The sequence below is a fragment of the Notechis scutatus genome, chromosome 1 (genome assembly GCF_049901735.1).
Source record: "Notechis scutatus isolate UNSWTSFEM ecotype Mainland chromosome 1, rNotScu1.2, whole genome shotgun sequence".
In the NCBI taxonomy this organism is placed as follows: domain Eukaryota; kingdom Metazoa; phylum Chordata; class Lepidosauria; order Squamata; family Elapidae; genus Notechis; species Notechis scutatus.
In genome coordinates this window covers 155980212-155997729 of record NC_142009.1, presented here as the reverse complement: position 1 = coordinate 155997729, position 17518 = coordinate 155980212, and the positions used below count along the sequence as shown (strand labels likewise).

The 17518-nt window shown below is 35.3% G+C and overlaps 1 protein-coding gene across 4 annotated transcripts in view; it reads left to right on the top strand.

The window, feature by feature from the left end:
* Positions 1–17518, top strand: part of EHBP1 (EH domain binding protein 1) — a 252941-nt gene that overhangs the window by 182118 nt on the left and 53305 nt on the right. For 2 of the 4 annotated variants that reach the window (XM_026668424.2, XM_026668427.2), the window contains 5 exons: positions 3105–3218; positions 7538–7665; positions 10413–10548; positions 10703–10809; positions 13131–13254. In XM_026668424.2, the coding sequence (XP_026524209.1) occupies positions 3105–3218; positions 7538–7665; positions 10413–10548; positions 10703–10809; positions 13131–13254 (609 nt within the window). The remainder of the gene's footprint in view (positions 1–3104; positions 3219–7537; positions 7666–10412; positions 10549–10702; positions 10810–13130; positions 13255–17518) is intronic. The other 2 variants (XM_026668426.2, XM_087949125.1) reach the window with 1 other exon arrangement.

The following is a 17518-nucleotide window of genomic DNA, read 5'->3' as shown; positions in this document are numbered from 1 at the left end:
TGAGACTAGAATTATGATTCAGAAATTATACAAGAGGGTGACTTCACAATTTTACCAACAGACTGAAATCAGTACGGGATCAGTATTTAAGGTTTTTAGCAAAAGACTTTTTTGGAACACAGTGAATCTAAGCAATTTTTTTTCATCTTGACATATTGTGTATTGTTTTGGAACATTTGACTACACAGACTACAAAATGGAAGTAAGAAACATAAATGAGAGTGTATATGTACTTGTGATGTCATGTGTGGCTTATTGCTTTTGGAACAGTATTTTAGTTTTAAGGACTAACATTCCCAACTAGTCGGGAATACTATTCTGACCCAAGCCTGGTTCAAATCAAATAAACACAAAGTATATATAAAAGCAAACCTTTTTAATGTGTCTCTGTGAATTCTATTCATTCATAACAAAGAGTCATTAAAACTAATTGTCCCAGATAAGAGCAAGCCCTTTCAAGGTTGTGAAAGGCTGCCAAGAACACAAGATTAATTGCAGGGAAATATCCAAAACCAAAATTCTCCGAAAACAACCAGAATAGACAGGACTTCCACAAGAACTTGGAGTTGAAAGAACTTCTTTGCTTCCTGCAAAGAACTCAATCCCTGAGGGTTGGCTTTTATCCCTTATGGGAGGCGCCATCACCTTGCAGCCTTACTCCTGAGTCACTTGTGCTGCGGCAGCTGCTCTTTCCTTCAAGCAGCCCTGCGTGTGCACACACTGGGCACAGGCTCCTTGGGGTCCTCTGCATCATCGCTGACAGACTCCACAAGCTCCAAAGGCAGCACCCCACTCTCCGATAGTCCTGGCCCATCCCTGCATCACACGCAGGTCCCTCACCCAAGTCCTCACTCTCAAAGACCTCAGCCGTCTGCACCTGCTGCCGGCGAACCACAACAGATAATTCTGATTATTGCTATACTCATAATAGTTGATTGAAAAGTCAAGTGGTGCAAACCTTGACTGAGTTTTGCTCTACTGAACCTTCTGTGGTCATGTGTGGCTTCAGTGCCTTGGAAGCAACATTTTAAATTATTATCTTCTCTGTGAGTAAGAGACAGCTCTTTGAGTATGGGATGGCTATATCAATTAATAGCAGATTCTGAAAATAAAGTGATAAAACTTACTTGTAGATTGGAGGTGAAGTTTACATGTGGAAGAGAAAAAAAGGCAAATTCTATTCTTCCTCAGGCTGCAACAATGGTTCTTAGTTTGCCCTGTTACTTGTTCTGTACCTATTTCATTATTTCTTTATCCTCATCGTTCTGTACAGTAAATCTGAAAGTAGGAAAGGGTTGCTTCTTTTTTTCCTTAGATTATTATTTTTATAAATAACTCAAGGCAGTAAACACACCTAATATTCTTTCCTCCTCTTATTTTTCCCAAAACATTTATGAGGTATGTTGGGCTGAGAGGAGGTGAGTGGCCCAAGGTCACCCAGATGATTTTCATGCCTAAGTTAGGACTAGAACTCACAGTCTTCTGCTTTTTAGCCTCTAGCTTTTCTTTCTCCTCTTATAAATTTAGAATATAAATCATCAAGTGAACGGTGAACAAAAGTGACTTCTTTCAATGATACTGAATTAGGTTATAAAATTTGCTACCACAAGTTATAGCTAAGGTCACTGACTTGACATATTTGAAAAAGAACTTGATAGGTTCATGGAAGATAAGACTATCAGTAACAAATAATCATAATTATTCCTTGCTTCAGAGGTAGTATTCTTAATACAAGTTGACTCTAGTCCACTCTGTCTTTTTGTTTCTGGCATTGGTAAATGCTTTTGGTTGAGAAGTTTTGGCAGGAAATTTGAATTCAAATAGTTTTCTGATAATTTTTAATTTATTTTTATTTTTATTTTTATTTTTCTCTTTTCCCTGCTCCTTTTTCTTCTGTTTCATATGATTACTTTCATTCGTCCTTGGTGTAATGATAATGGTAATATTAGCATCTTGTTCAGAATTCAATAGATTTTTTTAAGCTTTCTTTAAAATTATATAATGTGTTCAGTTCTATACGATCTATTATTTAATAAAATAATAAGCTCTAATTTTTATGGCAGTTGCAAATTCCATTGCTTTATACCCCATTTTTTCTTTTTCTTCTTTTTATAGTTATGACATCTGTTTTTTAAAAAAAATATTTTTATTGTTTCACATGTTACTCTGAGACCCTCTTTTTCTTCATATTTTGTACCCCATATTCAATCATGCTTGAACTTTAGATTGTGATAATTGTAGATTTCTCTGTTTTACTAAAATGGATATATATAAGACTTGCATTTTTTAAAAAAAGTAGAAACTTGATTTAAAGGAGAAGAATATTGCTTTGGTGCAGTGTGGGACTAAGGTTTTCTGAAACATCTAGATCTCAGTTGGGTGAAAACTAAATCTGAATTTGACATATTGCCTCACAGCTTAGCAAGTTTCTAAACAACATAATAGAACATTCAAAAGAAGTGCTTTATACATGGTCCAGCGACTGCAAATCACCTTTTTCAGAGGCTTTGCTTGTAAATACTGTGCATGTATAGGTAGTCCTTGACTTACAATCACAATTGAACCCCAAATTTTTGTTGTTAAGTGGGACATTTGTTACATAAATTTTGCCCCATTTTATGGCCTTTCTTGCCTCTGCTATTAAGTGAATCACTGCAGTTGATAAGTTAGTAATCCAGTTGTTGAGTGAATCTGGCTTCCCCGTTGACTTTGCTTGTCAAGGTCACAGAAGGGGATCACATGACGCCAGGACACGGCAGCGGTCATAAATATGAGTCAGTTACCAAGCTTCTGAATTTTGATCACATGATCATGGGGATTCTGGAAAGGTTGTAACCATGAAAAACAGTTGTAAATCAGTTTTTCAATGCTGTTGTAACTTTGAACAGTCACTAAATGAACTGTTGTAAGTTGAGAACTACCTGTAATATTTAAATAAAGCATATGTTTTTTTTTCTGTCAGCCAATTGTTACATTTCACTAACTTTTTTCTTTCTGTGCTGTTGATTAATGTGCTCAACTAACTCTAAAATATTATGTTCTCATTGAATTGATGCATGTACAAGACCAAAATTCACTAACCTTACTATGGCATGTTCTTACAGATGAGGATCGGAGTGATAATATTGTGATAGTTTCTAATGAGGAGATTCCCGAGTACATTATTTCTAGTGGTGAAGATCAACATACTAACCTAGAAAATGAGCTTGATTCTGATGGTAATTCAACTACATGGTTATTTTACAACCTTTCCATGACTAACTTTAATTTAATTATCAGTACCATATAATTCGTTAGCCTGGTATTATTTTTGCTTGGATTCATTTGATTTTCATAAATGCCTTCTAAGACATTTTTAACAATGTTACAATTAACTATCAACTAAGGATTGATTTTTTAAAATGCATTAGTTAATTATGAATATAAATTTAATGGGAATCAGCAAACAGTTCTTCATAGACTAGTTTTGGTTGTTATTACCAGGGTGGGATTCAAATTTTTTAACAACCGGTTCTGTGGGTGGCTTAGTTGGTGGGCATGACTTGGTGGTCATGTGACTGTCTGGGCATGGCCAACTCAACATCATTCACGCTTTTCCTCGTCTGGCTTCTAATGACTGTGGGGATGCTGCAACAGTCATAAGTGTGAAAAATGGTCATAAGTCAGTTTTTTCAGTGCCATTGTAACTTTGAATGGTCACTTCACACAAGCAAAATACCAGCAAAGGAGGGGGGAAAACTCCAGAGACGTTCCTGAGACAGGAAGTCCAGTCCTGCCAAGAATGTAATAAGGGTTAACGGAGAGGCAGTTTCTGTAAGCAACACCAGAATGTTTCCTTCCTGCCTTCCTTACAGGATTAGGCCAGAAATTTCTTCTAACAACCTGTTCTCCAAACTGCTTAGAATGTTAACAATCGGTTCTAGCGAATAGGTGCGAACCTGTAGAATCCCACCCCTGGTTATTACCAAAAGCCTATATATTTTGGGGGGTGAATTTCAAGTAAAAGCAATTATACTCGAAAGCTATCTTAGCAGTCCTGTGCAATATTTATTTGGAATTACTATAAGTCTATGGATATGGATTTTGAGTATTAATTTCAACAAGATATGTGTGTCATAAAGCATAGATCCAGGCATATGATTATTGAAACAAAAATGAGGAAATGTGGACAGGAAAATGACAAATAAAATGTACAAAGCAATAAGGATACAGTTACAAAATTCCTATGAACATAGCAATGTTTTTGTCCCAGTCAAGTATCTTCATGTTAATGGCAGCAAATACAAGTTCAAAACTTACTGCACATTGTAAAAAAATACAATCCTTTCTAGCATTTCAAAAACACTGTTAGAAAGGCACTGGGGCAAATGATTTAAATTCAGGCAGATCCTAATCAAGAACTATAAACTGAAATTGCAATAGCAATGAAAAGGAAAGCTCTAAGTCAGGTTGTCAAGGCAGCATCATATAATGTATCACAACTTTTTCCCCTTCGCTAAACCGGGCATGGCCAGCACATGATGCCATCTGGCCCATGGGCCGCAGGTTTTACACCCCTGCTCTAAGTAATGAGCTCCAAAGTAATAATGATTGGAGAGAAAAATTGAATGTCTCTTAAAACCTTTAAGTCTAACTTATATGCTCCCTTTCTTTTGACTTTCCACATTCTGCTACACCCTGTTTATGGGATGGCAGTTAGCTTGGTTTTGTTTGTTTGTTTTGCTGTTTGATTTTTGTGGAGTTTTTACTTCTGTCTTCCTTTTTTTTTTAATATACCTTGTTTTCTTTTAATTTTTTAGTTGATAAGCTACCCAGAGTCACCCTGGAATCAGGCAGCCTCTGAATTGAAATAACAAAAAAACAAACCTTGTTATTCACTAATAACTCTGAAAGCAAACTTCTATGAAAGTAACAGTGGCAATCTACTTTAAAACTTCCTCAAGTTGAACCTACAAGAGACAGGTTTTCCTTCTGGGCTACAAAGTGCACTGCCATATCACATGAGCTCCCACATATAGGGACTGTTTGTGATGTTGTTGGCCTTTTCTTTATTCCCCCTTCTTTTTGGCAATAATATTCACTATACATTTTCCCCTCTCCTAAGCAGTATTCACTGCAATTTGGTCTGAAGTCAAATTCATCTGTATTCACTTTATAGTGGAAGGAACAATTTGTTGAGGGGAAAACCTTTTAGTAATTAACATGTACAGCTTAACAGAGGGGCGGGGGATTGGTTGGTTTTTCTGGATTTCTGTCAGTGTTTGTTGTAAAACAGAACTTGGTATTTAATTTTCCTAGAATATTTGCAGTAAAAAGCCAGGTATTGTGTTTCTTACAAAGGGCATCTTTTGCTGGAAGGAGGCAGGGAGGAATGTTCAGGAAATTGTGACTGAGGTCATAAGTTCTTTCCTTACAATCATCTTCATATCCTTCCATTTGTTTTTGTGGAGTGAAGACATTTTATTTTATTTCACTGATATCTGGCCCTTTAGCACATTCAATTTGGTTGCCTAAAGGCCACGTAAAGAATTCAGTTATGGCAAGATTTAAACTGGAAACATTCAGATTGACTTAACACAGTAGTTCCTATTTCTCCACCTCTGAAAATCATTTAATATATGAGTAATAATTTTGTTAAGGGAAGGTCTTCAAGTGAAAGATTTCAGTCTTTTCTATTTCTATAATAAGGAGCATATTGTGCTGTTTGAACTTTGAATGTTACAATCATATAACTAGACAGGATATCAAGGGAGCTGTAATCAGATCCTCACTTTTTGAAAGCTAGGCGATTGGATTATGGCTGCAGCACTGGAGGGGGAGGAAGACGTTGGATAAGCAACTCAAGTTGAAAGGATTCACACACATATCCTCAGTGCCATGGTTTTAATCTGATTTTCCTCTCCCTACTCCATTGCAGCTGCTGTTTAAAGTGTTAAAAATGGCAGGAGAAATGATCAAGATCTTCCAGCATTATATCTTCTTTGGTTCACAGTGGCCTACCTTACTATCACCTACAGTATATAGTGAGAGCTGTTATTCTCACTTTTTCATATAGTGTTGATGGAGAAATGAATGTAGCTATTACACATATAGCTAGAAGACTGAGTTCAAACTCTGGATCAAGCAGACCCTGACAAACCATTTCAGCCATAGTTCCTGACCTGTCAAGTAAAAATAAAGACACACTGGTCAAGGATTAATGAGATAAGACTATAAAATATTTTGTCCATTAAATGGTCTTCAGCCATTATTTTAGCTGAAAAAGTAGACATGCATCTATAAATAAATAATGTTTCCTTTCATTTGAAAAAGCATTTTTAGTATACATTCTTCATATAATATTATACTATAAGTGTTTCTGCCTATACTGGCTGAGAAATTGTGAGATTGAAGTCCACTAAACTTGCCAAGGGTTAGAAATACTGCTGCACTGTACATAAATAGGTGGCTTTGTCTCTCACTAATTCCAGCATGGCAAAACTGAAACTTATTGTAATTATTACATTTTCCAATAATTAGGCAATATTTGCTTAATTAAGCAATCCAACTGATCTTGAAGCTGCCATCTTCCTTAAATAATCGATCAGGACAACCTTCTTGAGTACTGTACTCTTCAGAAATGCTGGACTACAATTCCCGTTAATTCCAATGAAAATGTCAGTCTGGAGGACACCAGCTTACAGAAGAATAAATTAGAGAACAGTACTATGAATAAACCGATAGCACAATAACATTTTCACTTTCAAGCTAAACTAGAGAGGACAAGGATATGCCAAGATACATTTAGAGATTTTTATTATGCTATAACTTTTCTCTTGAGTAATATTTAGGGGGAAAAATGTCCTTTAGTATTGGATATCTTCATTTAAATGGTCATTTCATATTTCAAAATAATGATGGATCAAATTTTACCTAATTGGATTATATTTTAAACAGTTTATCAATATGTGCTGCTGAAATATAATTTGTCCAAGTTCTGAGTTCTGCAGAAATTAATTGAAAAAAATATATATTAAAAATTGATGTTTAAATATAAAATTAAAAAAGATATATATGCATATTCCAGGAAAAAGACAAGCCATATCGATAAAATTAATTTGAATCTTTGGCCCTAAATAACTTTATTTCTAAATAAATTCAGTTGGATTTCATTTATATAAATGTATTAATTATTGGCCATAATACACCATGAACCTTAAAATAACTTAGTTGTAAAGGAATGAAGACAGGAAAAACCCTACAAAGAATCCATTTTTAAAATGTATTGTTAGGATTCAGTTTTACATTTTATCCACCTTCACAATACATTGGCTGTTGTATCTCTTAAGTTCTCAGTTCTGTATTTGATTTCCATATAAATTTAAAGATTACAATTAGAGCAATGCAAATGTTGTTTTTTAAATAAATGCATTATTATAGTAACTACATTTAAATGTATCTCTCTCTCTCTCTATTTATCTATCTATCTCTCTTCCCCCCTCCCTCCCTATCTTTCTCCCCCCCCCCCCCAATTGTGCTGTGGTCTTCACATATTTAGTTGAGCAGAACAGCAAATTGGTGGATTTGAAGCTGAAGAAACTCTTAGACGCTCAGCCACAAGTGGCAAATTCACTTACCAGCACAGCTCCAAAACCAGTTTCTGATAACACCGAGCCAATGTTTATGGTAAGCTTAACAAAAAAAAAACCAAATCCTTTCCCCATAATACCTGTGCATTTTGGATTCTAATTTGCATTTAATAGTGAAGAATGACCATTTTTTATAAGTTCTTCAAAGTTTACAGTGCTATAAAACCACTTTTTTTAACTATATAAACAGATTTGAATTATATTTTGGCTATGTGTTCACAGACGTTTTATAATTGCAGTTATTTAACTAGTAATGGCTTCATTTGGCTATTGCGCTGTGAAATAATATATTTTGGTAATCTTTTATTTCCATTAAAATTCATTTTTCTTTATGGGTATATTGGCTATATGAAAAATACTGAAATACATATTACTGCCTAACTCAAAATTAGCAATATTAAGCTGGCAGAGTTTTGTAGTATTAACTTGGCCTAAATAAAGTTATTACCCTAATATATATTTGAAAATATATTTCAGCTCTACAGTCACTTGTTGTATCCTCTTCCTTCTTAAGGTAGTTCATTAATGTGAGGTAGAGCTCTTTTGGGGCCTATTTTAAGTAACTTTAAGAATTACTCTTCTTGCTTTAATGACATCTTTAAACTTTTTCATAAATGATTTTAACATGTTGATTATAGAACCTGCATTTGTGTCTTAGGTAGTTGAGGTATTCTCTGCCATATTATTTGTCAGTGGCAGGAAATTCTCTCTATATACATAGGCTTTGATAGATTTGTTGGTGTATCTACTCAGCTTATTGTCTTCATTAGTCATAGCTATTACTCCTTAGGGAAAAGATTTGGATGGCTGTGAGTACAGTCCACTTGTATAACTTTTCACCCACCTGCAGACTGGGGGTGTATGCCCTGCTGAGTGAAAGGATTTCCTTCCCCAGAAACAGAGATGCTTTGAAGTCTCAAAACAATGACTTTCATTGCTTTTTCCTTTACACTGTCGGTTCCGATAAATTGGTGATGAAAGTGTGCAGCAGCAGCAGCAGCAGTGGGCTTTCAGTCTCTATCTTTGAACAAAGAGAAGCTTGGATCAAGTCTGATTTTTTGCGTTCAATTTAGCTTTCTGCAGTGGATTTAATGCAAAATGAAGCTGGCCTTGGAATAATACAATGGATTGAAAAGGCTAACTGAATTAGTGGGCTTAGAGGAATACATTTGTAAAGTGGCAGAAGTCCCTAGTCATAAAAAGGCTTCTTAAAATGGGATTTACTGGCTAATCGCACTGATATTTTAACATGTTGCCAGGCCTAAAAAATTAGCCATGTTTGTTTATTTTAGTAAAGACTTGCATTTCGACTGTCAGATGGCTATTGTACGAAGAGCTCGAAGAGGTCCTTTTCTTAGAAGAATGAAATCATAGCATCTGGATTCTTGAAAAAATAATTCTAGAATGAGGGATGCTTTTAAAGAATTAGCTCCATAAATGGCTGACTAGCTATTAGGACAATTTCATTCAGTTAAGATGGCACCTTCACACACACCAGCAAAATAGTTTTTTTTTTTTTTCCTAATTGCACACATTTGTATGAAGGAGAGGACCTTTCATTTCTGTTCTGTTCCCCTTCCCTTTTTTTTAGTAAGTGAAACAAAAAGTATAGCTGGATTCGAACACTTTCTATAATGCTGCATGAAAAAAATATGTCCATCTGTTCTCTTAGAGCTTTCAGCATTGACTTGGATTTATGTTTCTAATAAAATGCAGTTTACACATTTGTAAATAGGCATTCTGTGTTTGTGGAAAAGGATAAACTGTTACCTTCCCTGGAGGATTCTGTATCCCAGGCCTCCTTGAGGCTAGAGAATAGGCCATTGGAGAACTCCCTCATTACCAATTGTCTCAATGCAGGGGAAGGGCAGAGTCTTGGTAGCTTTTGATAACCGGTTTCAGCATTCAGCAGGCTTAGCTATTAGTCATGCATCTTAGCCTTTCCCTATTTACTTTCAAAACACTTAATAAAAATAATAATAGATTAGGTATAAAATGAAATATTTGTTTGGTACACAGCATCTCGGTATCTGCTGTTTCCACACACGGCAGTGGTTTAGTCTTCTGGGATATTTCACATTGATAGACCCATTTGAATGTATTATCAAAGGAAGCTCCGGAAAATGGTAATTGTAGTTTCCAGAGCTGTCAAAGGTTTTATTTATAAATCTGGATTCATAAAGTTATAACTAATGAAACATAGTTCACTGGGACTATAACATTACTTTTTATTTGTCATCAAGCATTAGTCATCTCAATGGATATAACGTTAGAAATGATTCTTTGTATTATGCAGGAAAAAATATGTGGCTCCAATCAGAATGACACAATTTTTTACTGGGGCAAATCATGTGTGCAAAAGACTAGAGGCAGTATGTAAATTAAACAGAGATACAATGTTTAAAAATATACATGCTGTTCTAGGAACCCTAATATATACATGGTGCTCTGGGTATCCAGTTGGCAAATGGTAATCTTCTGAGTCCAGCTTTGCCTCAAGTCACAGTGCATGTTGCTAACAGATCTTAGTAGACAAGCCCAGCTGAAGTGCATGTTGCCAGATTAACAGCCAAAGGAGTTTATTTTGCCAAAACCTCTTTTGGGGGGTTCCATACATCTTTGGCTCATAGTAAAATTGTTATCTGACACAAGCTTCTGAGTATTGGGGTTTTCTCTCCATAATGCTCTTCTCCTGAAATACACCTTTCAATTATCCTGTTTGCATTTATAAACAATAGACTGTGATGCTCAGTTTTGTTTTTGTTTTTTTGTTTTTTCTGGCAGAATGAGACAGAGGAACATGCTGAGCGATTACAAAAAGCAGCTGAACGTTTTAGAAGTCCTGTTGTTTTCAGCAAGGATTCAACAGTCAGAAAAACGCAGCTTCAGTCATTCAGTCAATACGTTGAAAACAGACCAGGTAGGCAGAAATATTCATTTAAAATATTCTCCTCCATTCCCAACCTTACGACTTCATAATATTTAACAATAAATAATAATGTGAGCCCACTTTTCAATACACAAATATCAAGTATTAAAATAATTTTTTCATGTCTTTCCTTTTTTTTTTCAAGAGATGAAAAGACAGAGATCAATACAGGAAGATATAAAGAGAGGAAATGAGGAGAAGGCAGCAATAACTGAAACTCAGAGGAAGCCATCAGAAGATGAAGTGCTTAATGTATATTAATTTTTTATCTGGTTTCACGATTGCTGATAATTCTCAACTGTATGTGGAAATAGTGCCTTTATTTGTTAAAATGAGATGTTAGGTTTTCTTAGATGTCAATCTCCATTGCATTCAAAGCAGAGTGAGAGGGCTGTGCTGTTGAATTAGTCTGCAGCGTGGTGATAATTGTCAGATAAAAAAATGAATTTTTCAGAGTTCCGCAGCTCCAGCTTCCTTGAGACATTTCCATCAGGGCACTTCCCATAAAGAGATTCCAGTATTGATCGACCGGGAGGATTTTAATTATTACAATAGCAGATACTGCAGAGCTGCAGTTAGAGGGAAAAGTCACATGAGACCTGCTAGAATTTCTCAGCCAACCCATTTTGTTGGCTTGGGTTAATGGGTGTTCAACCTTTCCATTATCCAGATCAGCCGTGAATTACTAGCTGAATGATGTTTGCATTAATATAATATATATGGTAATTTCTTCACTTAATTAACGGGGAGGTTCAGCTCAGTAGGGGTATGGGCTGATCATGTGTAAAATTGATTTGTGAGGGAAATATTTGATAGACCGCAGGGAAAAAAATGCTTTTGATGGACAGCTATAGGACGGAAGCAAAAGGAACAAGTCTGACCTGAATATGTTTTATTGCTAGGGTTTTTTTCCTTTTCTTTTTGTTTTGACTAGAGGCTCCACATAATTTTCTACAATGGTCAGTTATTGCTTTCTGTTGTTTTCCAAATCAGTAGAGTGTTTTTTTGCTCTCTCAGATCAAACTCAGTTTCATCTAAAGAATATGTTTCCTAATCCTTACACTCAGTGTCTACACATCTTAGTATTTTCCCACTGTTAATTTTTTTCTTTTTCTTTTAGAACAGTTGGGCTTTAATAGAGTTGAAGAGATCTTGCTTAGCAAGTTCATAATATAAATGCAAATTGTGGATATGAACTCTTAGAAAGTTTCACCCTGACACAGCATTCTTTTTAATCTAATAATATTCTGCACAGCCCTGAGAGCTAGCAATGGCAGAGCTTTGTATTCTTTTCAGTAAATCAAAGAGGATGGCATGCCGTTGCTTTTCATTGATGTTCCTCCTCCCATAGTTGTTTTTCATTTCATGCATGCAAAAGACTGCAACAACCAAGTTTGGTTGAGATAACTAAAACAAACTTACTTGAGAACTTTTTTCCCCATGATTGTTGTGGGGAGAAACAATGAATTTTCATGCATGCCCAACATCAAAAACTCATGCAATAGTATATTAATTTATTTAATATACTATTCAATAAACTTTCTCCTGTTTTCAATTTTAGTACTGTTTTTCAGTTATTGAACCATTAAGCCCACCAATTTAGAGACTGGTGAGATTAGCATCTCAACCATTTATTATTGGCTCTCTTTTCCAGCAACAAGTTAGGGAATAGAAGAGAAACAATCATATCTGCTGGGATTAATGTTCTTATGAAAAGGTTATTGTTCTTTATACCTTTCTTTGGAAAGATAAAATATTTGTGAAGGAAAATAAGCTTTAGTGTGCATCCATGAATCTTAATTGGGGTCTTGAAAGAGGCATATGGGTGATTCCAAAATTTCAGCAAAAGAAAGGAAGTTCCTCTCTTAGTTGTTCATTGGCAGAACAAAAGCTGAGATTATAATGTAATTAAAATATAATATAATATAATGTTATATATATATATTGCCATTAATTAAAGTGATTTTGAGCTAAATGATTTTTGAATTGCTTTCCCTTTATATACTGTATATGTTAGAAGATGCAAAGTGAAATATTTTTTCATATGCTTATATTACAAGTCTAATTCAGTGATCTGAGAAAGACATTTTTCTTTCTGAGACAAAACATATTTTTTTGCTTCTAAATAACTTCTTATTATCAAAAAAGTTGAAGTCGAAGGATACCAAAACCAGAATATCTTTATAAATGAGTCTTATAAAATTGCATGAAAGTCATCTTTTTTCCCCCCGTGGAGAAGGTGTTTTATGAGTTAAAGTGAATTTAAAACTTTCATTTATAATTCAGCTCTCTTAAGTTGACTGAACTATAAAAGCCGAAAAGGTTTTTAAATCCTAATTAGAATTTTAAAAGAAAATGAGAAAGTTTGAAACTATAAAAACTAACATCCATTGAATAGGAATTTAACCCAACATTGCTCATAATAATGTTTGGCAAATAGCTGGCATGTATGAATTGTGATTCATGTTTTGGTAGGGAGCATGATATTTAAGTAAGTGTCTTACTAAGTGTTTCTGAGGGGGGGAAATGCAACTTAACAAGTGATGTAGTTTCTTGTTTGTTCTTTTTAACAGAAAGGGTTCAAAGACACCAGTCAGTATGTTGTAGGAGAATTGGCAGCACTAGAGAATGAGCAAAAGCAAATTGACACCCGTGCCGCGCTGGTGGAGAAGCGCCTTCGCTATCTCATGGACACAGGTACGGTGCCCAATTACACTGTAAACAGTTTTGGCAAATTGAGCGTTCACAAACTCTTATAGAGTTTTGGAAGTGTGAATCTTTGAAGCTTGAATGTTCAGCAAAACTGCCTTGAAAATAAAAAGGCTGTGATTTGCAGCCACCACTCTGGGCCCTGGTGATAAGAGTGCCTTCATGGGAAGTGATAACTTACCCTGATACTGTGTGAGCCAGCACTATTGAACAGTGTGCTCATCCATGCAGAGTTGGAATACACATCTGTGCCTCATTGATATGCCACTGCTAAAAGAGAGAGAGAGAGAGATCTTCACTGTTCTACTGATTCAGGGGGGGAGGCGGGGGGGATGATTTGGCCAGCTAAAGCCGTGTACCACATGAAACAGAGCACAGTACATAGGGGGAAGACTCCGCTGACTAGATCACTGAAATTTGAGAATACTATCTGGTTACTGATGCTCCACTGTTTTTTTCCCCCCAGATTCTTTGTTTTTTTAAGTGTGTAATACTTTGTGTTAACTGGTACATAAAAACGGGATTGAAAGATACAGTTGGGATTTTGTGAACTATACTGCTGTGGCCAAATCCAGGCCATAATAAATATTAGAATATTATAATAGAGATTGCTTTTGCAGGTGATGTGTGGTAAGGGAGAGATTCACCAATATCACATACATCAAAACAAATGCAAGCCTCATAATGGAAACTTAAGTAATCCACAATGGAAGGAAATTTGTTTCACACTACATGTATCTGTAAAGCTAATATACCTCCAGGTTAATGTTACCACAATCTTAAAAAGCTGACTGTACACACGGAAGCTTGTAAATTATTGAACAACTAAAATTTCTAGACAGATACCGTTATTAATTTACACTGTGTAAAAGGTTCAAGGCATTATATCAAGTATGTTATCCAATATAGTGATGAGATGAAAAAGCAGCACTTGCCCACAAATTATGCATTTTTTATTTTTAGTTACTATCTACCCAAACTCTCTTTTCTTCTAACTGATTTAATGTACAGTAAAAAGGAATAAACTTATTCAAATATAGTAAAAATATAAACTATATGCACAAGATCATCTTTTCTTGTAGATACTAGTCTAAAAAACTTGCAATAAAACTTATTCTTTAATATTAGTTTTTATAAGATATTCTATTTATTCAGTGATTTTTTTTAAAAAAATGACTTGTTTGCAACCTCCATTTACTGAAATATAAAATTATAATAAAAAGGTTATTGCTTAATGCTCTATATAGAAAAAACTCAAGTTCCTCTCTTTTAAATTCACGAAAATGGATGGTAGAATTTATAAAAAATGCTGATTTAGAAGATAAATGCGACCTGATGATTAAATGCTACTGTAACATGTACACAATCAACCTGATAAATGGTCAGGGATATTTTTAACATCAATGAAAAAATGTCGTTCAAATATTTCAGGTATAACTAGGATTTCTTTTAAGTTGTTGAAAATGTAATCTGTCTGAAAGAGGATTCCATATGCCATCTCCTTTTTTTTATCCCTATTTTGTCTTCATTTGGACTGTCTACTACTCCCAGCTGTTACTTATTTTTTTAAAAAACTATTAATGGTTGTGTATTGGTGTTAACATTGATACTGAGTGTGAGAAAAGTTGCAATTTCCTTTGAAATATTTTTCCTCTCTGGTTTGCTCACTCAAGGTGTGTATACTTATACACTTCTTTGTTGTTGTCTTGCCTAAATATGATTCTTTGTCCACCAGATCTTATTCTGTTTTCTTTCCGTGTGATTATTTTTCTGCTGCCAACTGTTCTGCATTCATTGAATCGATCACATGCCAGTTATCTTCTAGATTGGATTTTAAATTATCAACTTAAGACTGTTTTTGTGATATTGATTTCTGTTTTCTTTGTGACAAAAACTTTTGTGGTAAATCTTCTTTTACACATTTCCTGGATCCCTCCAGCACTTCATGGCACCCTTTTGCCAGCAGTTCAAGTGGGTCTGAATATATCAACCAAATAGTTTCCCACATATTGGTATTTCTTTAAAAAAAAATAAAGTCAGTAATAGGCGATGTGGCTTCAGGATGTTACCATCCTTCAAGCAAATAGGAATTTTTAACCCAAAGTTGCCTCCATGGAGGAAATGGACTAGTTGAAAGGTACAACTAAAAAATGAACTGGTAGGTCAGGTTAAGCAGGGTATGCTCAATTTACCTGCCCCAGTCAGTTTGCTTACTGAATTCCAGAAAGGTGCTCAGTAATACTATAGAGTGCTCAGTAATATTCAATAATACTATAATGCTATGTATTATATAGTATTACTATCCTTAAGTACTCTCTGATCCTTGAGATAGCAAGATCCCAGAATCTTCAACCTTTCTCCTTGATCCTGTCAAATAACATGAGCCAGATGGACCTTTGGGCATCACTTTTTAAAATTAGTTTGAGTGCCTCAAAAATATTTCTAAACACTACCATCGGTCCCAAAAATGTAAGAGTGATGATAACAATATCATCCCATTCTTATTTTCAAACTATATAAGGGGAAAGCAGATAGAACATAAAACAACAGGGATCTTGGAGGTCTTCTAGTCCAACCCCGCTACTGGAGCTAAGATCCTATATCATTCCAAACAAATGGTTATCCAATCTCCTCTTGAAACCCTCCAGTGATGAAACACCCACAACTTCTGAAGGTAAGCCATTCCACTGAATATTTGTTCTCAAGAAATTTCTTCTTAGTTCTAGGTTGAATCTGTCTTTGGTGGTCTTCCATCCATTACTTCTTGTCCTGCCCTCTGGTGCTTCAGAGAATAAGTTGACCACCTCTTCTCTGTGTCAGCCCCTGAAGTGCTGGAAGACAGCTATCATGTGACCACTAGTACTTCCCTTTGATAGGCTAGATATACTTAGTTCCTTCAACCATTCATCAGATGGTTTAGCCTCCAGACCCCTTATCATCTTTGTCGCTATTTTCGGCACTCCTTCTAGGGCCTCAGTATGTTTTTTTTTTTTAATCAGGGTGACCAGAACTGGATGCAGTATTCCAAGTATGGTCTCACCAGTGTAATATAAAAGCAGCACTGTTAGCTCACGTCTTCTTGAAACTATCCCTCTCTTAGTGCAACCTAGGACCGCATTAGCTTTTTAAAATTATTCCTGCCTGAATGCAGGACCCTTTTTCATCACTGAACTGCATCTTGTTGTATAGGGCCCAGTGCTCAAGTCTGTCAAGATCCTTTTGAATATGTTGGCAGTTCCCCTCAGCTTGGAATCATCTGCAAATTTCCCTTCTGTCCCTTCATCTAAATCATTTATGAAGATGGTGAAGATACTGGGCCTAAGACAGAGCCTTGAGCTACCCCACTGCATGTTTCCCTCCATATAAATGCAGTTCCATTGAGAACTATCCACTTGGTCAGCCAATTGGGAATCAATCTGGTGATGATGCTATCTAGCCCACATTTTTCTATCTTATCAAGAAGGAGGCTATAGTCTACTTTTTCAAATGTCTTACTGAAGTCTAAGTAAACTATGTCTGCGGCATATCCCCAATCCACTAATTTAGTCACTTTGTCAAAGAAGGCAATAAGGTTTGTCTAGCATGATCTGTTTTGAACAAACCCATATGGGCTTTTAGTAATCACTTTACTTGTTTCTAGTGCTTGCAAATCTGCTGTTTGATTATCTTTTATAGGATTTTCCCAGGTTTTGATGTTGGGCTGATTGCTCTGTAATTTCCTGGATTCATTTTTGATGAATCTTCATTTTTGAAGATTGGAACCACCTCAGCCTTTTTCTAGGCTTATGGCAATTCCCCAATGCTCCAGGAGCTTTGAAAGATTTTGAAAGATGGTTTTCATATTCTCAATATGACAGTAAAGCATAAAGGAATATCTTTCTTCAACTGTACTTATTTTTTCTAACAATTCTTCATTATTTGATTAAGGTTTTTTTTAACCATGGTTTCCAACTAGATGTAACACAGTAAGAAATTTCTGGTCCTTTTTCTTTTAAGATTAATAAGAGACATCAAACTGTGATCCCTACTTTTTCCCATACATCACTGACTAAGCCAAAGTTTGAAAGTCGTGTTCTTTGAAGAATTCGTACATATTCTATCTCTCCAGTAGAGCACATTTTTCATGAAGTATGACTTATTGTATAATATATATTTCCCCCTTTAAGATATCAATTGTGAACTATAGTTTTTTGTTTATTAGATCTTCCCTTTCATTATTTTAATTTTCCCATGATTCTCTTTGGAACAACAA